Genomic DNA, 25,925 nt, shown 5'->3' with positions numbered 1-25,925 from the left:
GACAACCAAACGACGCCCCAAGGCTGAGAAACGTCATCGAACTTGTGTGGATGCCATTATTAGCAGCGCACCTGTCAGTGAGTTTGTTGGTGCACAAGCCCGTCAGCAAGGAACAACGCCTCCAGAGTGTCGGCGAATCCTGTCAGCTTTCTCTATCGTCATCTGTTATTTACACCGACATTCCTGAGGCGATGACATTGTCACGTTCACAATGACCAATATGATACTAGTCTGGATGTACTATCCAGCTTAGCTCGAAAGAAACCAAGGTATTTGATAGCAGGGGTCGCACTTGTGCTTCTTAATGTTCAGTCAGGGCCATCACGAGTGTGTTCGGGCCAAGGAGATACGGACCTCCTCAGGCCGTGGAGCCGTCGCCGTAGAGCCGTGGAGTACGCACTAGATATGCATCCTGTGCATACTATACTATACTACTTCGTACTCCACACTGGAATACATACTAGTGACCCTGCACAATGCAAGGCGGGTTCTCGTAGCCCCTCCTCCTTCTCCTCCTTCTCTCCTCTCCTCCTCTCCTCCTCCCATCCACTTGATAAGAAAACCCGGGTGGCGACGGATCGACCACCGATCTAGTCCCCATCAACCCACAAGACACATACAAAGTATACAGTACAAACAAAACATCAGACCCATGTCGTTTGGCAACGGTACCAAAGGGGAGGTACAGCAGACAGGCAAACGTCGTACCAGGGAAGTCATAAAGTCGTGCAATCCATGCAGATCGGAGATTTTCGACGCGGTAGTCACCGATCACCGGGGTCTTGTTGACATGGTGCCACCTTACTACCTTCGTATTCCACCTATCTACGGGCTCTCCGTCTGCATGGGGGGGTAGTAAAGTAACCCATCTTCCCGACGAAGTCTTGTTTCAGATCTCCTTTTGGGGCCGTCACCCTGGTTCGTATATATGCAGGATGAGGGAGGGATGGGGGGGAGGGAAGAAACGTGAGTTACATAGTTTGGCGGGTGGGACTGAAGTCATTGCGTTTCTCGGGAATAGAATAATACAAACTAGATTAAAGTGAAAGGAGGGAAATGGAGGGACAAATCAATAAATAATAGATGAATTAATAATGAAAATAAGCAGATGCAAGAATAACACCATATTCCTAATCCAATAATACAGGATCATACTAGGTAAATAACAATATACTAGGTACCTACCTACCTACCTACACATGTGAATTACCACAAATATTGAATCAAAATCTCCGCCAGGAGGAACAAAAGCGATGATGCGCATCATCTGGGCATTAATCCATCCATCCATCCTTCCATCTCTCCATCCCTTCCATCAGTACAGATCAAACACGCTGACAGTGGTTGGTTTCCACCCCTCTAGTACAGCACCTTCTTGATAACAGGAAATACGACCACCATCATAGGCCTATACATCAAATCCTTTCATTCCTTTATCTTTTATTCCAAACCACCCGCGTGAGACAAGCGACGCCCATGAGCAGCAACCAGGTTCACTAGAATGCGGTCGGGAGTAATCTCCATCGACAAGGTATTGCGGGGTATTCTCAGTCGATCACGAAGCTACCAGTGACCAACTAAATGATTAGGTATCTCTCTGATCCACCCTGACCAGGGTAATGGACTGGGACCTGGCGATAAGAGAGAGCGTGACAGACAAGCAGACAGACCCAAGCGAGTCAGTCGTCGTGGATCATATTTCCCATCCAGCCTTGGGGATGATCAGTATGCTTCTTATCGCTGGTTGATACTCCTGGATGATACAGTATAATACCGTGATGAGATCGCCCGTTAGAGATAGATGGCCGGCGGTAGATACCTAGTTTCCTCCGTAGTTAGCAAGTCTTGTCATGTTCCCAGTTTCACCGACTAGTTCCAAGTAAAATCCCGTCACTGTCATTCCCTGGCTTTACCTCTCAAGTATGTACTCCGTACTCTATACACCGTATAGACTATAGTCATGGTGGGTGGGGGCGGAGACTTTCGATGGGATCCATCCGCAGCTGCGCAATCACAAATCGGCCCTTCCCCCCTCTTTCGTTGGGTGGCTGCGGAGCGAACAATGACCGACGTAGAGCATGGAATCGAACGGGCTAGAGCTTAATGGTCCTTGCTGAGAGGGATGGTCGTTATTGGTAAGTTGGCTGGCATATGATGTTCATCCCTAGTTGGGTTAGTAGGCAGTTAGTTGTACTGGATACTTACTTCCTAATTTATTTACTTACCCTCGATTTAGTAAGTACGGGCAATACCGATGGACATCTGAGGGGGGAAGAGAAGGACGATCCGACAGCAAGTGGATTCCTTCAGCGAATCCACGATGGATTCTGATCTCGATCGTAGATATCCATCCCTCCATAGTATTAGTCGGGTCTTTTCTTCACTATGCTTGATTAACTGGGATAAGTAGTTATCCCACATTGCAGATTTATAAGCCAGAGGTGTAAGTTTCATGTACGACGAGATACCAATTGCCAATATACCTTGGTGACGCCCAGTCCCAGCAGCAGCACCCTCCAACCAACAACTCAACATTCCAATTGTGATTTCTTAGGTCAGCCTTGTCAAAAGGGATTGGGTAGGTAGATGGGTAATAAACTGGAAGGATTGAGCCAAAGTCATCTGCTCCCATCCTTTTTGGACCCATTCTGGCTGTGTCTTCTAGTTTTTCTCGAAGATCGGCACGCCGTGCATTAACGACGCCACTCCTGCATCCTAAACTCTCTGGTCAACAAACAGCCAAACACCTTTTGACCCCGTGCTGGCTGTGGTTCTCCACGGAGGTGAAGGTTTGCGGACTAGGTATACGTATACGATTGTGTGATTGACGGATGGAATGAATCATGATACCCACCCTGTGGCAGAGCACTGGATGGATAGATGACTCTATACCTCAAGACTGTGAGCAGATCCCCTCGCGTCCCTACCTAGTCACGTTTGATCATGGAGATTAGGTCCAGCCTGCTTATTCCATCCATCCCTCCATCATCCTTCCCGAAATTTAGTGTCCCCCCCCCAATTCACATCTGTCGCTTGGGATATGCATGGGCTGGCTGGACATGCAGGACTAGAATTACCCTGGAGGTCGGTAGATTGTTTCCCCTAACAGGTGACGATGACACCCACCCACCTACACAACATACACGAGGGGAGATGTCTTCGCAGGAACCTACTTTTTTTGCTTCTTTTTCTTCCGTCAATATCGCTGAAACGCCGAAGTGTCTCGAAGGAAGTAATTATCGAGTGATCTGAAAGAAAAGAAGGGGGATCAGAATAAAATACAATCAAAACGATGATAGTACGCCGTACGAACTATAGTATGTGTATGGTCAGCCTAAGGAAAACGACCACGCAATTGGCCCCCAAAGGATAGAGTTTGGGTTATAAATTGCAAACAAACAATTTGTCGTCTTCCTCGTCGCTTTCGATTATTATCATTGTTGTTGTTCTACTTGCTACTTAGTAGGTTCGGTTGTGATTTGATTTCGATCTACGGAGTATTTGCTTCTGCGACCCCATGAAGATTCTACATCCATTCCACAGCGACCGTGGCGAATAAGAGTCACCAATCGCTTGCAGCTGCAACGATTCCGATTTGTGTCCCCCTGTAGCCCTAACCTAGTAGGCATGTACCTTCAACAGCAAAAACCGAAAGTTTTAGGGGAAACCGGAAGGAATGAGGATTGGAAGGGCGGCTGGAAGGATGGCAACTTCCGGGTGATCTGTCAATTTTCGATTATCTTTTTGTGTTATTTTGAATTTTTCCCACTATCATCTCATTTCTTCCACCTGGTTTAGGACCTGTACAGAACGGCAAAGCCTACCGCAGTGGGTGGGTCTAGGTGGACTGAGGAGGAGGTTCACCGGCTTGTTCTCTGAGACTGTAGGACGGAACCGGATTTAGACGCCCCCATCGAGCGCGATTAAGATTTGCCGACCATGGTTACTTAGAGGTACTGTACTCCATAGTTACTAGATTCTCTAAATCTATGGAGTAGAAGGTCGAAATCTTGGTTGGCTGGAGAAGAGTTCGGCCCTTGGCCGAGGCTACCCGTTGGCCTTTCCTGGTTTTTTTTTTTTTTTTTTCTGTCTGGGCTTTTGTCGGCTTGATCCACTGACAGTTGTGTCATTCAATCATTGAGATCTGTGGTTTCCAACAATAGAGATAGACATGCAACATTCCCACGCCTCACAGGATCTGTTGATAACTTGATTGATTGATTTTTTGACTTTTGACTTTTGACTTTGGCTTTGAATTTGACTTTTGACATGTTGGGGGAGGCTCAATTCTCCGGAAACGGCATCCGTCATCGAGAGGGGGGCGAGTGGAAGGAAGGAAAGAAGGAAGATGGATGAGGCATCGATGAGATTTTAGCGGCTGTTCGTTTACCGCATCGCGGAATAAATCTGGCCAAGAAATAGGATCCGTCTTAACCTATTTTTCTCCCATTTTCCTATAGTGACTAGTAGTACTTCCCTTCGACAAATGCAACCCTCAGCCACGTGGAGGATTGGGGGCGACCCGGAAACCAGGGTATTCGCAATCTTATGTGGTGGTGATTGCGCTGTGATGGGTCTGAAGCTGCATTACAGGCCTACAGTTTTCTGCTTCGTCTAGGGTAGTATGTATGTATATATGTAGCCTCGGGCAGGAATGCAGCTGTCAGCATGGGGTTTCATGCTCATAGAGGAGGGGGGGATTCGATATTGTCAAAGAAGCTCTCGTTTCATTTCAATCTCTGGAACGATCCCTTCCTTCGTTCCATTGCAGCAAACAGGGCAGCATCATCAATTGGTCAGGGAGATGAGAATCCTCCCGCTGGGATCGGTCCGGATTCTCATTACTTTCCCAGATGTTCCATGACCTATGCTTCCGGTACTGTATTTGAAGGTAACGGTCTTGGAGTATCAAGGCGAGGCTGGATGGTATAAGTAGATAGTTGGCACGGCTAATCTTGTGGAAACGAGAAGTGGGAAAGGCTGAACCTGGTGGGCTAGCTCCTACATACTGTATGTTACCTTGTTTCAGAATGGCTTGATGCTATCCCTTGCTGTGAGGAGAGCGATGCTTTTTTCTCTTTCCTTGCCTTGAGGTACTATCGCGGCTCGGGGAACGTCCGCGGCAAGGAGGAGCGATTGTGCCATTACTCGTAGGAGACCAACATTATGGAATACATCGAGGACGGATGTGATGATACCATGATAAGGTAAAGACTCTCCATTGATCTTTTCAATACGACGCGACACCAAAGACAGTGTACCTACAATTTTCATATGGTGTTCTGTAATTCGGTGTTTACACCGACTCCCCGGGATTTGAACCCAGGGTTTGGAAGTCAGGTGCGAATGCAGTAAGGTCCCATCACGATGACAGCTCCTGCGATCCTGGCACGGAATGATTACCATATACCCGTATGGTATGGGGTAGATTGACGTCGATGACATATAGGCGCTGATGGATAAGATGAAATGCCTCGTTTAGAGTACAGTATTACTGTATTCTGTTTGTACGCTGGTACAATCAGTAAGGCAATTGTAACCCACCACTGCCAAATTAATTGTAAGATACCAGTATCATACGAACATACCGATCAAGTATTAAAAAATCCAGGCTGACATCTTAGTCTCTTGACCATCTCCAACAGTCAAGTGAGACGGACTGAATAACCAGTAGCGAGTGGCCGAACCTCCCTCCAACATGAATGTGGGATCCCATCACTGCATGACACTTGCCCCATTGTGATCTAGGGGATTTGGTCCAAGGCTGGGCCGTCACCAGTCATCTGTATGATTGGTTGACTATATACTCACTCTGGTTTGGACGGAACCCAAGGCACAGGCAAAGCCCGGTGGGTCAGTGTTTTCCCCTCTCCACTTCTCGCAAGAGAGAGTGATTCGAGACTATCCCAGTCTCGAATCACACAACCTTGACCGGGAGACTAGTTCGGTGCCTAGGGCCTACCGTCTAGGGTTGGTGACTCTTTCGGTCTTAGGCGATTAGCTACTCCGTATTCCAGGGTATTAAAGTAGGAGGAGAAATTGTCCCCCAGCGGACTAGTTCTCCGACTACTGTTCCTACGGCTCACCCAGAACCGTGAATTATTGGCCATGTTAAGGTGCGTGGTGGAGACTAGTTCCTACCCCAGGCATCGAGAAGTGGCCTGTTACCTTAAGTCTCTCCCGCGGCCAACAGCTCCACTCTAGTAACCGCTTCATTTTACCCTTTGTCTATCAATCCAGTCTGGCGGAATCCCTCCATCCTCTTACTGCTCCTCCCTTCCCCCCTTCCCCCCACTCGCCGTTTACTTCCGGATCTAACAATAGACGGAGTTTTTTGGATACAACTACGACAAGTCCACGGTCGGGATAATCTCCATCTCCATTTTATCTCTATCTCCATCTCCACACCCCACACCGATGTCCATGTCCTCCATATACTGTACTTTCCCTCGGAAACCCCCGTCTGGTACACTGATTCTCCGACAAGTCGGATCATCTCTCTGAATTCCAAGTAGTTCTGGAACCAACAGCGCCGTTGGTCGTTGAGTAACCACAGACGACACCTCTCTCCTTTGAGACTACCATTGTGACCGCCTTCTCCTACCATCTGCTTGGCCCTGACAGCCGCCAGCCTTCTGGATCATCGTAGCGGCGGACCTAGCCCAAGCGTTCTCGGATACTAACTAGTTTGGTGGACGGGTGGAATTCACCGCCAGCGGGCGTCAAGTCATTCCCATATAGTATATACCCTGGGTTATCAGGCTGTCTGTTGGGGAATACCCGAGATGGACCCGCTGCTTGAGAATAGGCGCGGGGGGCTTTCCCAGGTGAATCAGAATTAATATAGCGGTTACTGCTTGATTGATTCTGATTGGTATGTCAATATTACTGTCTATGGTTGCTATTCTTTGACCATTTGCCAATTCTTATCATAATACCAGTATTATAGGATTAATTTGATTATAATTAGATATAGGACTCCGTACTAGTATGACTGTCATGCTAGATAGTATTACTATTCTCGTTATTATGATGATGATTATACTAGCCAGTATTATTACCAGGAATCTAATAATGATTGCCAATCCTTTCGATAATTTTCGGATTAGTATTTGTCGTAGTATTTGATTGTTTTTCTTTTCTTTTCTTTTCCGTTTTTTTATTTCTTTTTCCCTCTTCTTTTTCATTTCAATCCTTTTTTTTTTTTCTCTCTCCCTTTGTTTCCCCCTCTTTTTCCCTCTCATCCTTTTCATCCAGTTGGATAGGATGATCCTTCAGTCAATCAACAGCGTGGGAAAAAAAGAAAGAGTCCGGCCCAGTCCCTGGCTAGAACAACCTCAGAACTGTCACTCCTCGTGATTATTATAATAATTTATGATAATTCATTACAATTTATTATTATTGTTATCATAAATAATATATAATAATAATATAATTTCATTCCCCTCCCTCCTCCTTGTTATTATGTGATTTTGTTAATTTCCTCTCTTACCAGGTATTTATTTATTTAATATTTATGACTTTTCTTGAATCATTTTGTTGGTCTATTTTCTCCTTTCCTACCATATGATTCTTCTCATTATCTTGCCTTCTTTCCCATCCATCTTCCTCCTTATGATCCTGGTCGTGAATTCATATATCAACCCTCTTTCCTATAGGATCATGGTTGATTCTTAATGTTGCGGGTGCTATATTTACTCTCTCTTGCACCCACACCTCCACACTCTATCATTCCTCCTCCCCTCCTGCTATTATTATTGGCATTATTTTCAGTATTATTGCCACCATCCTTTGCTTGATAGCCTGGTGATGCTAGAGTTCGAATCAGACTCATAAGCCCGACTCCATCCGCCTCCATTTCCCCCAGTTCGCCCTTTCAGTCCATCTTTGTTCCTTGTTTTGGCCCATTTTCCCTTTTGTTGCTTTTTTCCCCTAATTTTCCCTCTCTGACCCGCGGCCCAGACTCCAATTATCGGCTTCTGCATGCTGTCGGATTTAATTTACTGTGGCAGCTTTCCTTCTCCACACATCTAGTCTAGCTCTCTTAGCTCCTCGACTTACTTGACCTTAACTTACCTTCTTTCCTCGCTCAAGTTCCGATCCACCTCTGACTCTTTCCCTCCCTCTTCTTATCTCTGATCCACACCCCGATTTTCCAACCCATCGGTGCCCTTTCTCTTCTACTTCCCTCCCTCTTATAACATACCCGTGGATGTGACCTCATTTGACCTTTCTGGTCTGTGTTTTATTATTACCCAACCTCGTCTTTTTCCTGTGGTGTGTTCCCCTCTTCGCGTCATCGGACTCCACGAATCGCTCCCCCACCACTCCATACGTCTTGCACATCACCGAGGACGTCTGTGCTTCCTACCCACCGTACCCTTGTGGCCATGGCTCCAGGTAGTGGGCGTGATTTCAACTGCTCGTGGGAGCACTGCGGAAAGGTAAGCCACGCCGTCTAATTGTAGCTCACACCGGGTGTCATTGGGGTATCTCTTCGCTCAACCAGGGCCACGCGACAACTACTGACCACCCATCCAGTCTTTCAATCGCAAGTCGGATCTATGTCGGCACTACCGAATACACACCAATGAGCGACCCTACCACTGCACGGTCAAGGACTGCAACAAGAGTTTTATCCAGCGCAGCGCCTTGACCGTCCATTCGCGAACACACACGGGCGAAAAACCCCATGTGTGTGACCACGAAGGTTGCCACAAGGCATTCTCCGATGTATGTCCTACGAGCCAGACCGCCCGGAATAATGCTGATCTCTACAGTCCTCCAGTCTAGCCCGTCACCGACGGATTCACACGGGGAAGCGGCCTTACATCTGCCAGGAGCCCGCGTGCGAACGAAGGTAAATTCTGGCTGGGCATCACGCGGATTATCCATTGTGGTCTAATGTTCTCAAGCAGCTTCTGTCGCAAAACCACCTTGACGAAACACCAACACCGCTCCCACCCGCCGGGCACCATCACCCGACCCTCCTCCGAGGACGCGACGTCGGAGAATTCCTACCACCCTCCCACGACGGTCTCCATCCCCAACGATCAATATCTCCTTGCCCAACAACCCTACTATCCTCATACCTCAACCCCCAACCACGAGTATTATCGCCAGCAGAACGTGCCCATGACGCCCGTTGCGGTACACGAGCCCCCGATCGTGACCCAGAATGTACCGGTCACGTCGCCGGTAGACGTCCACACCCAGCAACAATACATGCTCATGCAGCAGCGATACGATCAAACCCGTCCGGAATTTGTGCCGTCGGACTATCAGCAACCCTTCCAGGGGATTCCCATGGTTGACGGCCATCCCCTCATGCCCTCCTACCAGCCTGGGTTCCAGTACAAATCACAAACGCGGATTCTGAACCAGCCCGAAGGAACCGACTGGGGATTTCTCGGGGTAGGATAAGACCACCGTCATTGAAAGCGTCTGTGTCGAGAGACCGTGTGCCAATGGTTCGTGTGGTTCTTCGCGTCCGTCTGTGGACCCTTCACTGGATAACAAATCCTTCCCCCTGATTGGACAACGATCAAGATCATCGACGAGAACCCAACCCCAACCCCACAACACTGTGCCATGTAATGTCTATAACGATTATCTTTACGAGCCGAGCGGGGGTGCGTCCTATTCCGTTCTGCGAGTCTTTCTGCTTTGGTCCTGTGTCTCTGGATTTCTTGGATTCTATACCTATCCGTTCCGTTCTGTTCGTGCTTGCTGTCTTGTTCCCTCCGCCGGCCCAATGATTTTTTGAGTGATTCTCGAGTGATTCCCCGCTAAAAGGCTCTGGAAAGGCGTTTGTTGATTGATACCTGATATGCTTGGTCATCTATGTTCTGTCTTTCCCACTCTCTGCTTGATTTGTTTTTTTGTTTCTTTCTGCGTGGAATGTATTTAACTTCGTCGTTTGATTTGACATTTGAGGAATATTTGTCTTCTCTCACATCTAGTTGTTTTGGTGCTTGTGATCTTCGTGATGAATACGACTTTTGCTATGACTTGTTCTTCTTCATTTGTTTTAGGATCTAGATCGATGACGATCCACGGGTCGAGGCCGGAGGGATCAGGTCGGATGACATCTGACAGGGGAAAAAAGAAAAGAAAAAAGAAAGACATGCAACCCTCCCTTTGTTCCCTCATTTTCAAAAGGGGGAAAAGGGCGAACAAAAAAAGAAAGGACAAGAAAAAAGACAATGAGAAAGAAAAACAAATGAAGAAAAATGACAACAACAAAATGAAACGAAAACACCACCAACGTCAGCCAAGGATCGACAGTCGGAACGGGCTGGTGACTCCACAATAATAGAGCGAGCGCTTGGAGGAAAAGCGGGAATCCATCGTCGGCTTAGTTCTACATGGTCGTATGGAAATTGGACTCAGAGAAGGCAACCCCCTGCCACCTTTCACAAGGCCACCAGACGCCAGTGTCGAGGGTGTGTCGACTCAAGCTAATGTGCGAGGAGCAGTAGGTTTCAATGGCACTATACGAATCAGGGCAGTCGCCACTCTACTTGGCTTGGCTTGATGACGACCTTCGGGCATATATCTCAATGCAGTGAACCAACGAAAACGGAAATAAAAAAGAAAAGAAAGAAAGAAAGAAAATGAATTACAAGAAGAGAGAGATAGAAGGCAGCCAATGCTACGGAAGAGGAAGAGGAAGAAGGAACAGAATCCCCACGGTCCGAAGCGCAAGCGTACCACTACACGACCTAGGAACAGAAACAGCGACCACCCTTGGCAGACAGACAGACAGACTGACCAGGAAACTCGGGAGACAGGGGAATTGACTGCTTACAAGCACGGAAAAAGAAAAATAGAGGGGGGTCAATCAGCATGAGGTGGAGAAAGATTCCGGGGAGACGAGCGACGTGATAACTTAGTTTACTTCTTGTATGACGAATCGTGGAACGCTAACTGAACTAGCTCGAGTTCGATGGGTGGGGAATTTAATTTAGATCGAAGTTACTGCTTTGTGACTGTGGAGAAACTGCGGGTATCACTTTACTGGCTTACTTCCTTGTGTCTCGTTTCTTACTTACCTTGGCTTCAGGGGTTTATCACTATAGCTGGAAACTGTGGGTGGTATTGTTTGTTCTGGTGGTGGTTACTACCTACCTAGGTATGATACTTCCGAAGTATGTCCGATTGTGACTGCGACTGACTGACTGATTGTTGAACAAGACATCGTCGTAATCACCCAGTCTCCCCCGATCGCCATAGAGAGATTGAAAGGATAAGGCTACTAATTAATGATGATAGACCTCACACTCCCATCCCTGCACCGACACGACTCGAAATATCAACCATCCAACATACCCTCCTCCATGATTGGACAATGGGATTAACTGACTCTCTTTTCTACCTCGACGACACCTCTAGTTCTCTTATGAGGTCACAACCGACCAGTTCAGAATACGAGAAGGATACCCTAGTCATGTGGCGTCTCGGCTCAATTGAACTAATATGCTGTTTACTGTTTAGTGCCCGTCAGGTGAGGCTCGCCCTCGCCCTAGGATCGAGTCTTGTCATTTGTTCCGGTAAGCTTGGGCCATTAACCCTTCACCTTTACTCTACCACAGCTACTACTAGTAGTAGTAAGGGAGTACCTACCTACTACTAGTTTAAGTAAGGTACCTTGAGGTACCGAGGAACTCACTAAGGGCAAGCTATCTAAATCCACAGCTCCAGTCAGGCAATTTCCCGGGAAAGTTTTCCAGTCTATACCTCTCCTTATAGGTACCTTACCCTCCTCAACTATTTTCATAATTGGCTATTCGAGACTAAAATGAAACAACCAGTCCAATCCAACCCAACCACCCAGTCCAGTGGCCCAAAAACCCAATGGCCCAATGTTTACAGAGAAACAAGAGACACATCAACCTCTAACCCAACAAGGCTTTAAAAAACGAAAAAGACGCACATGGAAAGAAACTTGGCCACACCACGAAGCGGACACCATGCCTCGACACGTCTTAGGCGCATCGTACCCTGGCATTAGCTAGCTCTCTAGTTAGAAGTTACCCACCTAGCTACATAGTTAGTGAGTAGTTAGCTACTTAGTAAGGATTAAGTAAGAACTTAGTCCCCTCCACCGATCGACACGCAGCCTCACCCGCCCTCCCGACGCGGCACAGGAGTCAAGGATGGACGAGACGAGACGGACAAGACGCAAGACTAGGATAGCGGCCGGACGGGATCTCCTGATCTGGGGGTGTGTAGTGTAGTGTAGTGTAGTGTAATGTGTCTCCATAACGCGTATGGTTAGTGCATTGGGATGGTGGGGGGGATAATTCCGATCATGCCCTTTGTTTTTTTTTTTTTTTTTTCCTCTTTTTACTTTCATTCTCGGCCAGTCTTTGTTGATGGCAACCAAGCAGATTGTTCAGCTTGTTGTTTCCGAAGTTGACCCCGCTTCGGATCCGAACTAAGTGGTCGCGTAGATATCAGGTAGATTACTACCTATATGCCTGACCGCTAGACGACATTAGTATACACTGCGAGGGAAGAGAAAGGACAAGAAAGAAAGAAAGGGAGAGAAACGAGAAGAAAGGATGATCCTTCCTCGAGCAGATATCCTATCATATCATTCATCTTACATACTATACCATATCATATACACCATCCCATATTATGATACCATAGATAATATCAGATATATCGTATCACATAACACAGCTAAAATAAAGTCTCGTGTAACTGTGGATCTACTCCCCGCACCCGACAACCTTGTTCTGTGAACTCTATCTGTGAGATTGCGTCCCGTATAGGGGAGATCGGGATGGCAGTGCATGTTTTCAATTCAGCTTCTGGGTCACTGTCCGTGCGGTGTCTTGGGGATGTGTCATATGTTGTTGGATATGAGTGATATCACAAGCTGTATGGAGAGTTTGGGGTGAAGTGACGTGGCTGGTTCGGGTGTTGATATCAGCGTTATACCCTCAGGTGTGACATTGGCTCTACAGTGAACTCCGCAGTGGTTTTTGATCCGACCACACGACCGGCGCAAGTCCGAAATAGAAGTGTCGAAGGGTCGTTTGAATGCTGAGTGATCTTTCAAACGCACATAGAATCCCAACTATAGGTTATATACTAGGCCCCGTCAAAGGACACTCACGTCTGGCAGTGTGAAGCTGGGCGTGTGCAAGTCTCGAGTCTCCATTTGATGTGCATCTGGAGCGTCTGTGTCTGCTCCCCATACTTTGACCATCTATTTAGGAAGCGTACCAACTCGCTCAAAATGTTTGCCGTCTGACCGTGGTCGTGAAGGCTGATCTTAAGTCATGATGGGCCTGACATCACAGGATTTTAGACAACGGCATTCTACTGCACCTTGCCTGTCTGAACGTGTCCTCCGAGTATCCGATGGCATCACTCGAACGAAACCCACGTTCATGATATTATTTTACTTGAAACCAAAAAATTTGACCGAATGTGGCGGATACAATAGGCCATTCACACGTAGTATGGAAATAGTTCATCACAATATATGCTTCCAATCCAAATATAACTATCCAAGCCTAGACAAGCCTTGAGATTCCCTCTAGTGAACCAGGTATTGGGGACGGTCCTCAGCCAGACAGTAAATGCTTCCCAGGGAGGGTACATTCCATTGGCCAACCAGTCTTGCTGAGGGAGCGGGTATCCACGGCACCTCCTTGGTGTTGTTTGTGCGTCAAAGTCCGAATACCTGCACCAAAGGGATATGGAATTCTTCCCACCGAACTACGGCCCTGCCATAAACATCTGCCAGGCATCCATCAGTCTATCAAACAGCTCTGGCTTGACGAGCGCCTGCAATGCATATCTCCTTCCGGTTTTCTCAGGTGCTTCACTCGCAGCAAATCCCGACAGATTCTGATCGCCTGCTATGGAAGCATTGTATACCATCGAGCCCTCTGCAGTCCCCACTTGGTACTCTGCCCACGGCTTCTTCCCATGAATGAATGTGATAAGGTCCGCGGCAAACTGTTCGGCACTGAGCCGTTGCCCGTTTGAGAGGTGCTCCGCGTAATTCTGCAGCACAAATGCAATATCAAGTATATGCGTGGCATGACCCTTCCACGGTCCATCCCAGGGGTTTGGGCAGTTGAAACGATACTGCAGAGCCTCCGTCCCTGGGACAGAGGACGAACTCCATGCCCTGGTAAATGACTGTGCTGCCACGGCAAAACACACGTCATTGCCAAAGTTCAGAACCTTTTTCATCGATTCGGGAGTATTGGAAGTAGAACTTGGATCCAGATCGTATGCTGCGGCGATAGCTAGAGCAATGCTTGGATCCACATTTTCAAACGAAGTGGATAAACACTTGACGAGCGTTTGGGAGAAGATATCGGTTCTTGCTTCTAGGCGAGGAGCGAGAGCCATTGCCTAGTGGAATTTAGGATGCTGGTCAGTGTGATTTTCTGAACAGAAAGCTGATAAGGATAACTTACATCCATTTGACAGTCACCAATGATGACTCGCTTGCAATGCTGGATTCCGGGGAAAAGCCTCTTCACTTCAGCATCATCGGCCAGGGTTTTGAAAGTGGTGATCTCGGGAATGAAGTCCCCGTCCACCATGGGTCCGAGGGGAATTCGGCGTCCAACTTTGGCCGTCAATTCGCTCATCGGGACTTCAAGCACCCTTTGAACCTGCTCTGCAGGTGACAGGTCTTGAGTTCCAAAAATATCTGCAATCCTGGCAAAGGACTTCTCCAGCAGTTCCGGTGTGCGGGCACGTAGCAGCGATGTTCCACTCATTCCGATGAGTTGATTGAATAAAGGCTCGTTGGAGTGAAGGTGAAAACATCCGGATGCTATTTGAATCAGCGGCTGGTGTCTGAAATGCAAAGGCATTGAAAAGGAACAACGCACCACCCCCTGCGCTCTCTCCAATAAATGTAACCCGGTTGGGATCACCGCCGAAGCCACTGATATGACGCTTGACCCAGCGGAACGCCAGTCGCTGGTCATCCAAGCCGTTGTTAGGCTTATACCCGGCTGCTTTCATAGCAAGAGAATGGAGAAAGCCGGGGACTCCAAGACGGTAACTGCTCCATGTCAACAATTGCTTTAAAGGAAGCACCGGGATGAGACTTACTTGACTGCAACAACAATCATCGGCTTCTTCAACTCAAGACTCTGGTTGGTAATCCGAGCAAGATCATATTGGGGATACGAGCTACTGCCAGTGGCAAAGGCACCGCCATGAATCAGGACCAGTACCGGCAACGAGTCGGCATCCTTCACTTTGGGGACTGCAATGTTCAGAGTCAAACACTCCGTGTCGGACTGTGGGTAATCTGGGAAAGGCAGCGAGTGCTGAAGTAGATTTTGCTCCCATGCACATCCATTTGCAGGACTCGGGGGAATTGGCCTACATAGATATTGATTAGCTGGCCGTAAGGCGAAAGGTCATCTCCAACACACCCTAGTTTTGTAGCATCGAGCACTCCGTCTTCATTGAGATAGTCCCTATTGTATGTCTCAAGGAGCACCCCGCGAGAGAAACGATCCTTTAAAGTGGCATACTGCACACCGAGATACTGGACAACCGTAGGTACCTTATTCAGTCCCCTGATGGGACCGATCGTTGGATGCTGTTTTGTTTGGTATGACATCACGTCGAAGGCAGAAAATCTGGTGGTAGATTGAACTCTTCCATATCTGCAGGAGAATGAAGGAAGTGATAGTCAGTTTTTCAATTGAAAATCACACCCGCATCTTCGTTCTGGAACCGAGGACCGATTCTGGGGGGGAAGGGGGGCATGGCGTTGATGTGCCGCCTTAAACCCGCACAGGCCGAATCATCCCGCCGCCATCCCCGACGCCCAGATGATGTCGATGCACAGAAGATATGAACTTGATTTAAAGACCAGGAGATCATCCACGGGAGAAGAACCTCCGTCTCAGAAGCTGTTTGAATCATTTGCCAGTACTTGTCAAGATGACCGCCTCTACCGACAAGCTGATCAGTCCCTCCTGTATCGGCCACTTCGGCCTGCGCACCACCCCCGAAAGGTTCGATGAGATGGTAAAATGGCACCTGAATTTTTTCGGTGGTACTATCACTCTCCGCAACCAAAAGGCTGCCTTTATCGCCTATGATGACGAGCACCACCGTCTGGTCATCGTCAACGACCCGAGCCACAGGCACGTCGACGACCGGAAGACGGCCGTGGGAATATATCACATTGCATTCTCACTCAACAGTCTCTCCGATTTAGTGAGGAGCTACGAACAGAAAAAGGCGCTAGGGATCCTGCCGCATTGGCCTGTGAACCACGGCATGAGCACGAGCATGTACTACTTCGATCCGGACGGAAACGAATTCGAGTTACAGGTGGACAATTTCCGGACCCCAAAAGAAGCAGTGGAGTTCATGGCGAGTGAGGAGTACGCGCAGAATCCGATTGGGGTGGATATTGACGTGGATGAGTTCATTCGGAGAGTGCGCAGTGGCGAGGATGAGGCGGAGATCAAGAAGCGGCCAGTGATCGGACAGCGCTTGTCTCGCTGGGAGAATTCGATCTACTTCAAGGAGTAGTCAGTCTGACTATCTTACGATTACCATTTTGGATAGGATGGGAGAGGACGCGGGATTGCGAATCAACCAGGGTTGGATTGCGTTGAACAATGTTTTCTCGTCATTACTACTTTATCAGTGTACATAGCTGAATGCGTCAGCGGGGAGACCAGCAGATGTATTGTATAAACCAGAAATTGGAGTTTCGTCTATTCAACTGAAACCATGGAAACTCGCACCTCTCTGCCGTGAATGACTCGCCCGAGGGTCGGTTCATTTCGGGAGTATCCCTTATTGCAACATTTCAGAATATCCTTGCAGACTAATTTCCATCATTTGTGACAATATCTTCTGCTCAGAACGAGGTGGAACCCCGTTGCAAACATCCCGCACACTCGTCCTCTGCGGGATCAACATCCGCAGCTTCAACCCGCATTAACTCCGCCGTCAAGGAGTGGTGGGTCTTTATATCCGCCAAGTTCCAGAGACCCGTTTTTGGCTTTTTTGGTTGATGGACTTTTGAGGAAGCATTTCCTGAGGTTGGCTGACCCTTCCACACTGTACCTTCTTTCTCACATCTTTATTTCTGGAAAACCATGGCACCGCAAATCGCGATTGTGGGTGGTGGTCCTGCGGGCTTGGCTCTTGCAGCTATCCTGCAGCAAAAGGGCATTGACTACATTGTTTATGAGCGGACTCAGAGGAGTTCTCCTCCGCATGGAGGATGTTTGGATCTGCATCCTGGCAGCGGTCAGCGTGCCATGCGCGAGGGTGGCGTGTTTGACGAGTTCAAGAACCACTCGCGCGTCGGCGACGCCACCATTCATCTCTTGTACAATCACAAGGGCGAGCAGCTATTCAGGTTCGGGGAAGGTCGCGATGCACCGGAAATTGATCGCTGGGCCATTCGGAAGGTGCTTTTGACTGGCATCCCAGATGAGAAGGTCGTTTGGTCCAAGGCCGTGCAGAGCGCGGCGAGGGACGAGAATGGCCAGGTGGTAATCACCTTCACCGATGGCACCACGGCTTCTGGATTTCAGCTCGTTGTTGGAGCTGATGGGGTTGCCAGCAAGGTCAGGCATTTGGTACGGATTCACCCCATCCAGTCCTGCTGGATAGGTCTAGCTTCTTCTCCATGCCCTATTAACACGTCTCAGGTCACCTCTGCCCAGCCAGTCTACTCCGACAAGCTTTACATCACGACAAAGATCCTTCCAGATAATCCATTCTACCCTCAAATGGAGTCAATTGCCGGCAAGGGTTCCATGATCGTGATGGGAGATGGCAAGCACATGTTCAACTCCCGCCAAGGCGATGGCCATTACCGTGTCGACATCGGTCTTCAAGAGCCCGAGAATCTCGTCACTGGCGGAAAGGTGGACTTTTCCGATTTTGATGCGGCAAAGGAATTCCTCCTCCAGGGTGAATATTTTGGATCCTACTCCCCAGAGATGCAGGAAATCATCCGGCAGAGTGACGGCCCCTTCCGTCCATGGCTGATGTATTACATGCCAACCGAGCGTTTGAACTGGGAGTCTGTCCCTGGTGTCACGCTTATTGGCGACGCGGCGCACGTCACAACACCATTCGTTGGAGACGGGGTCAACTGTGCGATGCGAGACTCGGTGATTCTTGCGCATAAGTTGGAGGAATTGGGAATTACGCAGAAAGCGATTGCGGCATACGAGAAGGAGATGTTCCCCTTTGCGATCGATGTCATCTCGAGGAGTCTGTTGAGTGGGGAAATGTTCTTCGAGAAGGAATCTCCAAAGTCTTTCATGGAAACTATGGCGTCTGGGAAGCCGTTGATTGGAACTACGGATTATGTATAGTAAGCGTTTGCATGTATGGTTCGATTACAATCCAAATTGCTTCAAACATGTGGACCCTGGGATTTGCGGTCATTTTGTGGACATACATAACAGTGCACAACACTGGGTACACAGATTATAACCTGTACATGCATTTGTGTCTGTTCTATACCATCCCAGAAATTTGCGTGATTGTAGTGGAGTGTGGCGACCATTTAGTAGGGGATTCGAAACTAGAAACCGAAGGATTTACATCAAGGGCCTTGAATTAGAATGAACTTGATCATCCTTGAGCCCAAAGCTAGAGTTCACCCCTTCCTCCATAACCCTAACGCCTCCACGATCGGCCTATCATTGATCGCAAATAAGTATGCCTGCCCATTGGACATCGTACAGGTATGCGATATGCTGCTCCACGCTGGCACGCTGAACGTATCCTTTTCTCTCCATTCAACCTTCTCCTCTTTCCCATCGGGGCTTGCAATAGTAGAATACCCGGTTCCTTCATAGACATGGTACACGAACGAGCAGGTCTCCCGCGACTTTGGCGTTGTACTTCCAGCAGCGACTCGCTCCGCCTGTGCCGAGAGAGTCCGCGAGAGATGGGATCCATCCTCAAGCCGATACTCGTATTTTGCATAGAACGTAGAGAGATCAGCATTTAGACTAGCTGCAACCGTCGACCAGGGAATCTTCAGCTTGCTCTCAGAAGTAAGCTTGCTGGGATATCTCGATTCCGTAAAGTTTTCTGCAAAGTTGATGGGCAGGAATCGGTAAAGAGGAAGATCCAACCCATCCAGCCAGACCATAGGATCGGTTCCTTCGCTGCCGTGATCGTGCCAGGCCCAGGTTGGTGTCAGAATCACATCCCCCCTCGCCATAATCAGCTTCTGGCCCTCGACAGCGGTAAAACCGTTAGAGCCTTCTACGATGAATCGCAGGGCAAAAGCCATGTGGCGATGGGCGGGAGCGGTCTCGCCAGGTAGAACCATTTGAAGTCCGGCGTATATGGTGTCTGTCGTGTAAGGGGCTTCGCGATTCGGATTCACGAGCATGAGCACTCGACGCTCTGCTTCTTCGGCTGTGATCAATTCCCCCGCTTCCATCAATGGAAGACGCAGAGAGTCGTATCGCCACATAGCAACGGTGCTGAAAGGATTGGGTCTGGAAGGGACCATCTTGTCGAGGACCGTCCAGAGGGGAGCGACATCTTTGCTTGAAAGCGAGTCATAGTACTGTTGCAAGGAGAAGTTGATAGTGGGAGGCATTTTGCTTGGAATGTGATTCCTAGCAAGCTGCATACTCCATACTACTAAATAACCTGGAGAACCGTACTAGTTACGTGCGGGGTTGCGTCGCCTCCATCCAGGGTGGGCGGAAATGTTGCGGAGAGACAGCGGATGATGCCGCAGCTTAACAACCTGGGAGATTCTCGGTAAATAAAAGCCGAAGAAGATTGAGAATCATTGGCATTCGTTTTAATCTCAAAGATTGAAAAACACCAGAAACTTCCGAAAACCGCCATGGCGTCAAGCATGAAGGGAGCTTGTCTGTGCGAAGGTGTTCAGTTTCGTGTTGAAGGCGAACCCAAGAATGTCTTCATTTGTTACTGTACCCATTGCTCGAAGAATGCCGGGGCCGCTGGTCAAATAGTAAGCTCACACCCAGAGGCTCCTCATCACACTACGTCAGTTTGACCTTTGTTAGTCTGCCAAATTCAAGAAGGAGCAGGTTGAGCTCGAACAGGGCCAGAAACTCCTGAAGACTTGGATCTTGGAAGACACTGTAAGTGGCAGTGAGAAACACAAACTTTTCTGCTCCCAGTGCGGGTGTACTCTCTGGACTATCCCTATGAGACATGGTGGAAGTCATTTGATTGTCCGCACGTCTCTGCTGGAAGACGGGTAAGTTTCATTTGGCTTGAAGTATTCTTCCATAGCAGTGTGCTGATGCATGCTTCAGTCTGAGTCGTCTTTTATACAAGGCCGAGTTTTTTGCCTCCAGAAAGGCAGGCGTCGCGGCTGATAACGTACAATCATTCAATACAATGCCTGGGTACTAAGTTGATCACACTACTTTTTTTTCCTCTTTGGTGACCTTAGTTACTGTGGCGAGAGCTCTTTTTAGCAGTTAGCAGGATGACAATTGGTAGATAAAGAGATGAAATTGGATGGTTCTACTCAACTGCCTAAAACTTGATGAAGTGGGTTACGTGGTGAAAGGAGGTGAGCCATATTCGACACTTACGAGTCAGGTTTATCTGGTGCAATAACTTATATTCATGTGGTCTAGCCATATCTACAGAAATACCATCTTGTTCTTGACGCTTCCCAGCCCTTCGATCTCCACCTCTACCACATCCCCATCCTTCAACCACAGAGGCTCCTTCATACCCATAGCAACACCTGCCGGAGTACCAGTCATTACCACGGTGCCCGCCTCCAAGGTCGTACCCTGGCTGATAAACGAAACAATCGCCTCGGCATTAAACAGCAAGTCATTTGTGTTCGTGTCCTGACGGAGATCACCGTTGACAAAAGTCCGCAGCTGGAGGTTCCCAGCATTTCCAACCACCGCGGGAGAGACAAGCATAGGGCCCAACGGCGCGAACCTGTCGAAGCCCTTGCTGAAGCACCATTGGGGAACGCCACCGGCATAAGCGGGGTCCCGCTGCCATTTTCTGGCGGAGATGTCGTTGGAGGCGATGAATCCCGCAATGTGGTTGAGGGCTTGATCGTTGGGGATATCCTTTCCGGTTTTTCCAATTACAATGGCCAGCTCACCCTCATAGTCGAGTTGGTCATCCTGTGCCAGTTTGGGAATCGGAATATCTTCGTTGTAGGCAGCCACAGAGGCACTGGGCTTGAGAAAGATCGAAGGATAAGGAGGGGGCCTGCGACCTCCTTCCTGGACTGCACTCAATTAATACAACCTAAGGGAGTGAAGAAATCCGGTGACACATACTGTGCTTCATGTAATTGAGGCCGACACATTTCACAAGTGGGACTTCGCTCGGAGAGAGCAGGGGAAGAATCTTCTTCACCTTCGCCACGTTGATTGAGGCAGATAGGGCAAAGATGTCAGATCCAGTCAGGCATTTAGCTTCCAGTTTACGGCCTTCAACCAACTCATCGAGCGAGGAGACATCGTCAGCGCGGATAATCGGCTCTCCGAACTGCTCGATGCCAGCCTGGTCTTCAAATCGAATCAGACGCTCCCAGGAAGACATGATGGATGAACGATATAGAACAATATTAGGAGATGGGCTTCTAGAGAAGACCGATCGAGAGACATATAACGCATTTCGATGACCTTTGCAAATGTGAACGTAGGATGTCAGTGCGGGTATTCCGCAACATCTCCGCAATCATTCATACATTGCGGACCAACTGCGCTTCAATCTTGGGTCATGGAACACACGGCAACGATTAGTTCCGCCCCCATATATGTGAATGTTGCAAGCTCCGTAGATATTTAGGGCTGGTACCGATGGACGTAGACTCTGTTACTCGGTAATTGATTCTTGGTCATAACCAGCATACAGAATTCAACATGCAACCATTAGGGTGAGTCACTTCACCTGGAGGGAAACATCATTGCTGACCAATTTTCCAGTTGGAATCCGGATGATCTCCGCACCAGGTTTACCGAGGCGCTGTCCGATATGTATCGGGCTGAGGTCCCTCTTTATGCAGATCTGGTCCAAATCGTGCGAGATGTCGACAGCTCCGTGCTCGACGCACAAGGGAAACATCCCGAAGAACTCCCGTTTCGCAATCAACTGGAGCGTCATGGTGCGATCCGACTCGGAACGAAGGACGAGATGCGAATGATCAAACGGCTCTTTGCTATTCTCGGCATGCATCCCGTGGGATACTATGACCTGAACATTGTCGGATTTCCTATCTACGGTACTGCCTTTCGGCCCACCGATGCCGACGCCCTTAGCAAAAACCCATTCCGGGTATTTACGACTGTTTTACGAAGAGACATGATCTCCCCCAACATCAGAGAGACAGTCGATGGCATCTTGAGTCAACGGAACCTATTCACGCCACGGTTGAGTGAGATCATAGACCACGCGGAAAAACACAACACGTTGTCCGCGCAGGAAGTCGATGATTTCATCACCGAGGCATTGAAGATTTTCAAATGGCATTCTCAGTCAACCGTCTCCATTGACTCTTATCTTAAACTGAAAGCAGAGCACACGGTAGTGGCCGATATCGTCTGCTTTCCAAGTGCCCATATCAACCATCTCACCCCGAGAACCCTCGACATTGACTATGTTCAGCAGGAGATGATCCGACGGGGTCTTCCAACAAAGGAAGTGATTGAGGGTCCCCCAACACGCCAGTGCCCTATTTTGCTGCGTCAAACGAGCTTTAAGGCTCTTGAAGAGCGAGTAGTCTTTGCCACAGGCGACGGCCAAGCAGCCTGTGGCACCCATACCGCGCGCTTTGGTGAAGTCGAGCAGCGAGGTGCAGCCGTGACGAGAAAAGGGCGTGAGCTCTACGACCAATTGCACTCCTTTGCAGTTCGAACTGCGGCCAATGTTTCCGGCCACAAATTCAGCAACATCCTCCACAACGCCTTTCGAAAGTTTCCCGATACATGGGAGGAGCTTCGGGTCCGCGGGCTTGTCTACTTTTACTACAGTGTAACCCAAGCGGGAAGAAAGGTAATGGGAGAAGGAATGTTGACTTCGAGGGTTTCACTCACGCGTCTGCTGCAACTGGGACACATCGAGTGCGAGCCAATTACCTACGAAGATTTTCTGCCTTTCTCTGCTGCTGGAATCTTCAAGTCGAACGTTGTTCTTGATCACTCTGCCGCGTTGCCTATCCAGAAGACTGCCTCCAGTGCAGCCGAGCTGGAGGGTATTCTGGGTTGCACAGTCTTAGATGAGATTGACTTCTATCAGCATCTCGAGGATGACAGCATAGAGCTTTGTAGGAAGGAACTTGCGCTGGAGGAAATAATTCGGGACTGATGTAATGCTCATTTAAGGAACAAAGTGCTTCTCATGTACTCCGCTCCAAACTAAATCATATATTTCAGCGTTTCTAATCTCGTCGTCGGACGAGTGTTGAATTTACAGACCAACATACACTCCCAAATAGTCAGAACTGATCAAGATTCCATTTACTCATAATCAGACCCACTTCCTTTGTATACAAGAACTTCTTGATCGTCAATTATCATATAACCACTGTTTAAGCCAGAAAACCGCCGCAGTCTTCGCTCTTTCCATCCCCTTCCGCTCACCCGTAATCCTCGGATCCCCTCGCACAGCGAACGCATGCTCCAGCCCCGGGAAATATTGGTAATCATAAGCGACCCCGAGCGTCGGAATGACCTGATTGCTATGGGCCTTTAACTCCGGCGTAAATATGGGGTCAATCTCCGGGGCCATGATCTGCACAGGCACGCCGACGTTGTTTATATCGGTCTTTTCCAGGAAACTCGGATGCGCCGTCGAAATGCAGTCTACCAGGTCGCTACCCCTGGCCCCGAGACGGAACACTCCCCAACCTCCGTAGCAAAACCCGACGGCTCCGGTGCGCCGGTATTGGGAGCGAAGGGCTTTGGCACACTCGACGATCTCAGGCTCCCGGGCGGTCCTGGAATGACGGCCGATGAATGCGGGGAGATCAAGCTTATGCCATTGGCTCTGATCTTGGAGGATATCCATTGGGAGCTCTTCACCGGCGAAACTGATATGTTATTAGCAAAGGTTTCGAAAGACGGGGAACAGTCCTTACAAATCTGGTACGTATACAACTGCTTTCACTTCCTCCGCGTAGTGGTCGGCCAAAACGCGAACGTTGGGGAACTTCCATCCGTAGAGATCATGGATGATCACGATTGCGACGTTGGAGTTTGATCCGGTCACGTAACAGTTGTTGTTTCCAAGTTTGGCCTCGTGGCCCTTTGGCTGGGCATCCCAGCGGAAGCCTTTGAGGCAGCATTCACCCATGTTGAGTCTGGCTTTGGCAAATCGGCGTAATAAACGTAATTTTGAAGATTAGGGGAACAGTAGGGGCGTTATCAAATAGGTGTCGGGGTGTCAAGCGGTCGAATTAGCGCCGGCGGAGCGTGTGGAGGGCGCCGCAGCGCATCCGCCTTAACTCCGCAGGTCCTCTAGAAAAGTGCATCTATCGGATGGAAATCAAATCAGCCAGTGGCATTCTGTTCAGTAGTCCACTGAAGCTCTTACAAAATTGTTTTCAACTTCTTGCAATCCAGTAAGAAAAATTATACATCTGTTCGTGACTTCTATCTGGTTTCTCCCACTCGGCATCATGTCGTTGCCAACCATCCAGAGAGCAGTCGTCGCCGACAAGGCAGGCGGCCCGGAAGTCATGCAATACCGTACCGACTACGCTGTTCCAACTCCGAAAGAAGGCCAAGTCTTGGTGAAGAACCACATTTCCGGGATCAACTACATCGACATTTACTTCCGCGAGGGCCTCTACCCATCCCCAAAGCCTGAGGTCCTTGGTCGTGAAGCAGCTAGTACAATTGTGGCCTTCGGACCCAACACTGACACCCACGGTCTCGAAATTGGCGATCGAGTCATTTGGCTCGGCACCGCCGGCTATTCGGAGTACACGGCAGTTGCCGTTGCTAAGACTATGAAGCTACCGTCTGGCATTTCCGACGAGAAGGCTACTGCTTCGTTCCTTAGTGGACTCACGTGTCTGACTCTCTCACATGAGGCGTACAAGGTCAAGCCAGGCGACTGGGCTTTGGTCCATGCTGCGGCTGGCGGTGTAGGGTTCATCATGACCCAGATTCTCAAGAAAATCGGTGCGAAAGTCATCGGTACCACTGGGGGTCCTGAGAAGGTTGCCCTGGTGAAAAGTCTAGGTGCGGACCACGTTATTGATTACCGGAGTCCTGAGGGGAAAAATTGGCCCAAGATTGTCAATAGCATCACAGAAGGTTGGGGAGTCGACGTGGTGTTTGACTCTGTCGGAAAGGACACATGGGAGGGGAGTCTTGAGGCCGTGAGAAGGAAGGGCACGGTCATCTGGTTTGGGAACGCAAGTGGTCCTGTTCCACCACTGCCGCTCAAGTACGTTTGATCCTTGGAAGAGGGACTTCCCAAATTTGCCTATACTATTGGACTGTCCAGGTTAACCGAATACAGTCGTCTCTCGCCGAAATGCGTAAAGGTTGCACGACCAACATTGCTTGGATACATCCATACCCGAGAAGAGTTCGAATTTTACGCCCAGAAACTATTCAATCTGATTCTCCACGACAATCTCAAGATCAATATCCACAAGGTGTACCCTCTAAATATGGTACAACAAGCCCATAAGGTGAGATTTCTCAAAGTGATTATATATACATCATCTTCGTTGCTGATTTGCCTGGCATAAAAGGACCTCGAAGGGCGTAAAACTATGGGCAAGTTACTACTCGCTGTGTCTTAAGGTTAAGCAATGAGAGGAGCAACTGCTTGCTCGGCGTTTCCGTATCTTTTAGCATACCTGAACCAGGATAACAGAGTTCGAATGATTGTCATTATTGAGAATTACACATTTTGCATGCACCATTTGATTCTCATAGTATAATTTA

General features: G+C 48.8%; 11 protein-coding genes across 11 annotated transcripts; 7 read left to right on the top strand and 4 right to left on the bottom strand.

Annotated features, from left to right (window-relative positions):
* Positions 1-8,390: 8,390 nt before the first annotated feature.
* Positions 8,391-9,423, top strand: BDW47DRAFT_128571 (putative C2H2 finger domain protein; the record flags this gene model as incomplete). The annotated part of the gene is made up of 4 exons (XM_024816863.1): positions 8,391-8,444; positions 8,542-8,733; positions 8,781-8,860; positions 8,919-9,423. The coding sequence occupies 4 exons, from the start codon at positions 8,391-8,393 to the stop codon at positions 9,421-9,423; spliced, it is 831 nt and encodes a 276-aa protein (XP_024669019.1).
* A 533-nt stretch (positions 9,424-9,956) lies between these two features.
* Positions 9,957-10,616, top strand: BDW47DRAFT_111231 (uncharacterized protein). The gene has a single exon (XM_024813909.1). The coding sequence runs from the start codon at positions 9,989-9,991 to the stop codon at positions 10,313-10,315; it is 327 nt and encodes a 108-aa protein (XP_024669018.1). The 5' UTR covers positions 9,957-9,988; the 3' UTR covers positions 10,316-10,616.
* Positions 10,617-13,737: 3,121 nt separating this feature from the next.
* Positions 13,738-15,619, bottom strand: BDW47DRAFT_119922 (Alpha/Beta hydrolase protein; the record flags this gene model as incomplete). The annotated part of the gene is made up of 5 exons (XM_024815417.1): positions 13,738-14,385; positions 14,451-14,815; positions 14,874-15,049; positions 15,100-15,375; positions 15,429-15,619. The coding sequence occupies 5 exons, from the start codon at positions 15,617-15,619 to the stop codon at positions 13,738-13,740; spliced, it is 1,656 nt and encodes a 551-aa protein (XP_024669017.1).
* A 287-nt stretch (positions 15,620-15,906) lies between these two features.
* Positions 15,907-16,747, top strand: BDW47DRAFT_111226 (VOC family protein). Its single transcript, XM_024813908.1, has one exon. The coding sequence runs from the start codon at positions 15,946-15,948 to the stop codon at positions 16,543-16,545; it is 600 nt and encodes a 199-aa protein (XP_024669016.1). The 5' UTR covers positions 15,907-15,945; the 3' UTR covers positions 16,546-16,747.
* Positions 16,748-17,120: 373 nt separating this feature from the next.
* BDW47DRAFT_133909 (FAD-dependent oxidoreductase) lies at positions 17,121-18,356 on the top strand (the record flags this gene model as incomplete). Its single annotated transcript, XM_024817962.1, has 2 exons — positions 17,121-17,609; positions 17,682-18,356. 2 exons carry the CDS (start codon positions 17,121-17,123, stop codon positions 18,354-18,356), a joined length of 1,164 nt encoding a protein of 387 aa, XP_024669015.1.
* A 287-nt stretch (positions 18,357-18,643) lies between these two features.
* Positions 18,644-19,603, bottom strand: BDW47DRAFT_133908 (cupin domain-containing protein; the record flags this gene model as incomplete). Its single annotated transcript, XM_024817961.1, has 1 exon — positions 18,644-19,603. The coding sequence occupies one exon, from the start codon at positions 19,601-19,603 to the stop codon at positions 18,644-18,646; it is 960 nt and encodes a 319-aa protein (XP_024669014.1).
* A 255-nt stretch (positions 19,604-19,858) lies between these two features.
* On the top strand, positions 19,859-20,397 carry BDW47DRAFT_119918 (GFA family protein; the record flags this gene model as incomplete). Its single annotated transcript, XM_024815416.1, has 3 exons — positions 19,859-19,987; positions 20,043-20,239; positions 20,298-20,397. 3 exons carry the CDS (start codon positions 19,859-19,861, stop codon positions 20,395-20,397), a joined length of 426 nt encoding a protein of 141 aa, XP_024669013.1.
* Positions 20,398-20,633: 236 nt separating this feature from the next.
* Positions 20,634-21,564, bottom strand: BDW47DRAFT_119917 (fumarylacetoacetate hydrolase family protein; the record flags this gene model as incomplete). The annotated part of the gene is made up of 2 exons (XM_024815415.1): positions 20,634-21,247; positions 21,300-21,564. The coding sequence occupies 2 exons, from the start codon at positions 21,562-21,564 to the stop codon at positions 20,634-20,636; spliced, it is 879 nt and encodes a 292-aa protein (XP_024669012.1).
* A 323-nt stretch (positions 21,565-21,887) lies between these two features.
* On the top strand, positions 21,888-23,328 carry BDW47DRAFT_128565 (uncharacterized protein; the record flags this gene model as incomplete). Its single annotated transcript, XM_024816862.1, has 2 exons — positions 21,888-21,901; positions 21,951-23,328. The coding sequence occupies 2 exons, from the start codon at positions 21,888-21,890 to the stop codon at positions 23,326-23,328; spliced, it is 1,392 nt and encodes a 463-aa protein (XP_024669011.1).
* A 201-nt stretch (positions 23,329-23,529) lies between these two features.
* BDW47DRAFT_133905 (Alpha/Beta hydrolase protein) lies at positions 23,530-24,321 on the bottom strand (the record flags this gene model as incomplete). Its single annotated transcript, XM_024817960.1, has 2 exons — positions 24,101-24,321; positions 23,530-24,052 (listed from the first exon to the last, which is right to left on the bottom strand). Exons 1-2 carry the CDS (start codon positions 24,313-24,315, stop codon positions 23,530-23,532), a joined length of 738 nt encoding a protein of 245 aa, XP_024669010.1. The 5' UTR covers positions 24,316-24,321.
* A 243-nt stretch (positions 24,322-24,564) lies between these two features.
* BDW47DRAFT_133903 (quinone oxidoreductase family protein) lies at positions 24,565-25,905 on the top strand. Its single transcript, XM_024817959.1, has 3 exons — positions 24,565-25,416; positions 25,492-25,666; positions 25,730-25,905. Exons 1-3 carry the CDS (start codon positions 24,641-24,643, stop codon positions 25,778-25,780), a joined length of 1,002 nt encoding a protein of 333 aa, XP_024669009.1. The 5' UTR covers positions 24,565-24,640; the 3' UTR covers positions 25,781-25,905.
* Positions 25,906-25,925: the final 20 nt, after the last annotated feature.

Source organism: Aspergillus candidus (genome assembly GCF_002847045.1).
Source record: "Aspergillus candidus strain CBS 102.13 unplaced genomic scaffold BDW47scaffold_53, whole genome shotgun sequence".
In the NCBI taxonomy this organism is placed as follows: domain Eukaryota; kingdom Fungi; phylum Ascomycota; class Eurotiomycetes; order Eurotiales; family Aspergillaceae; genus Aspergillus; species Aspergillus candidus.
This window is presented reverse-complemented; position numbering and strand designations above follow the sequence as displayed.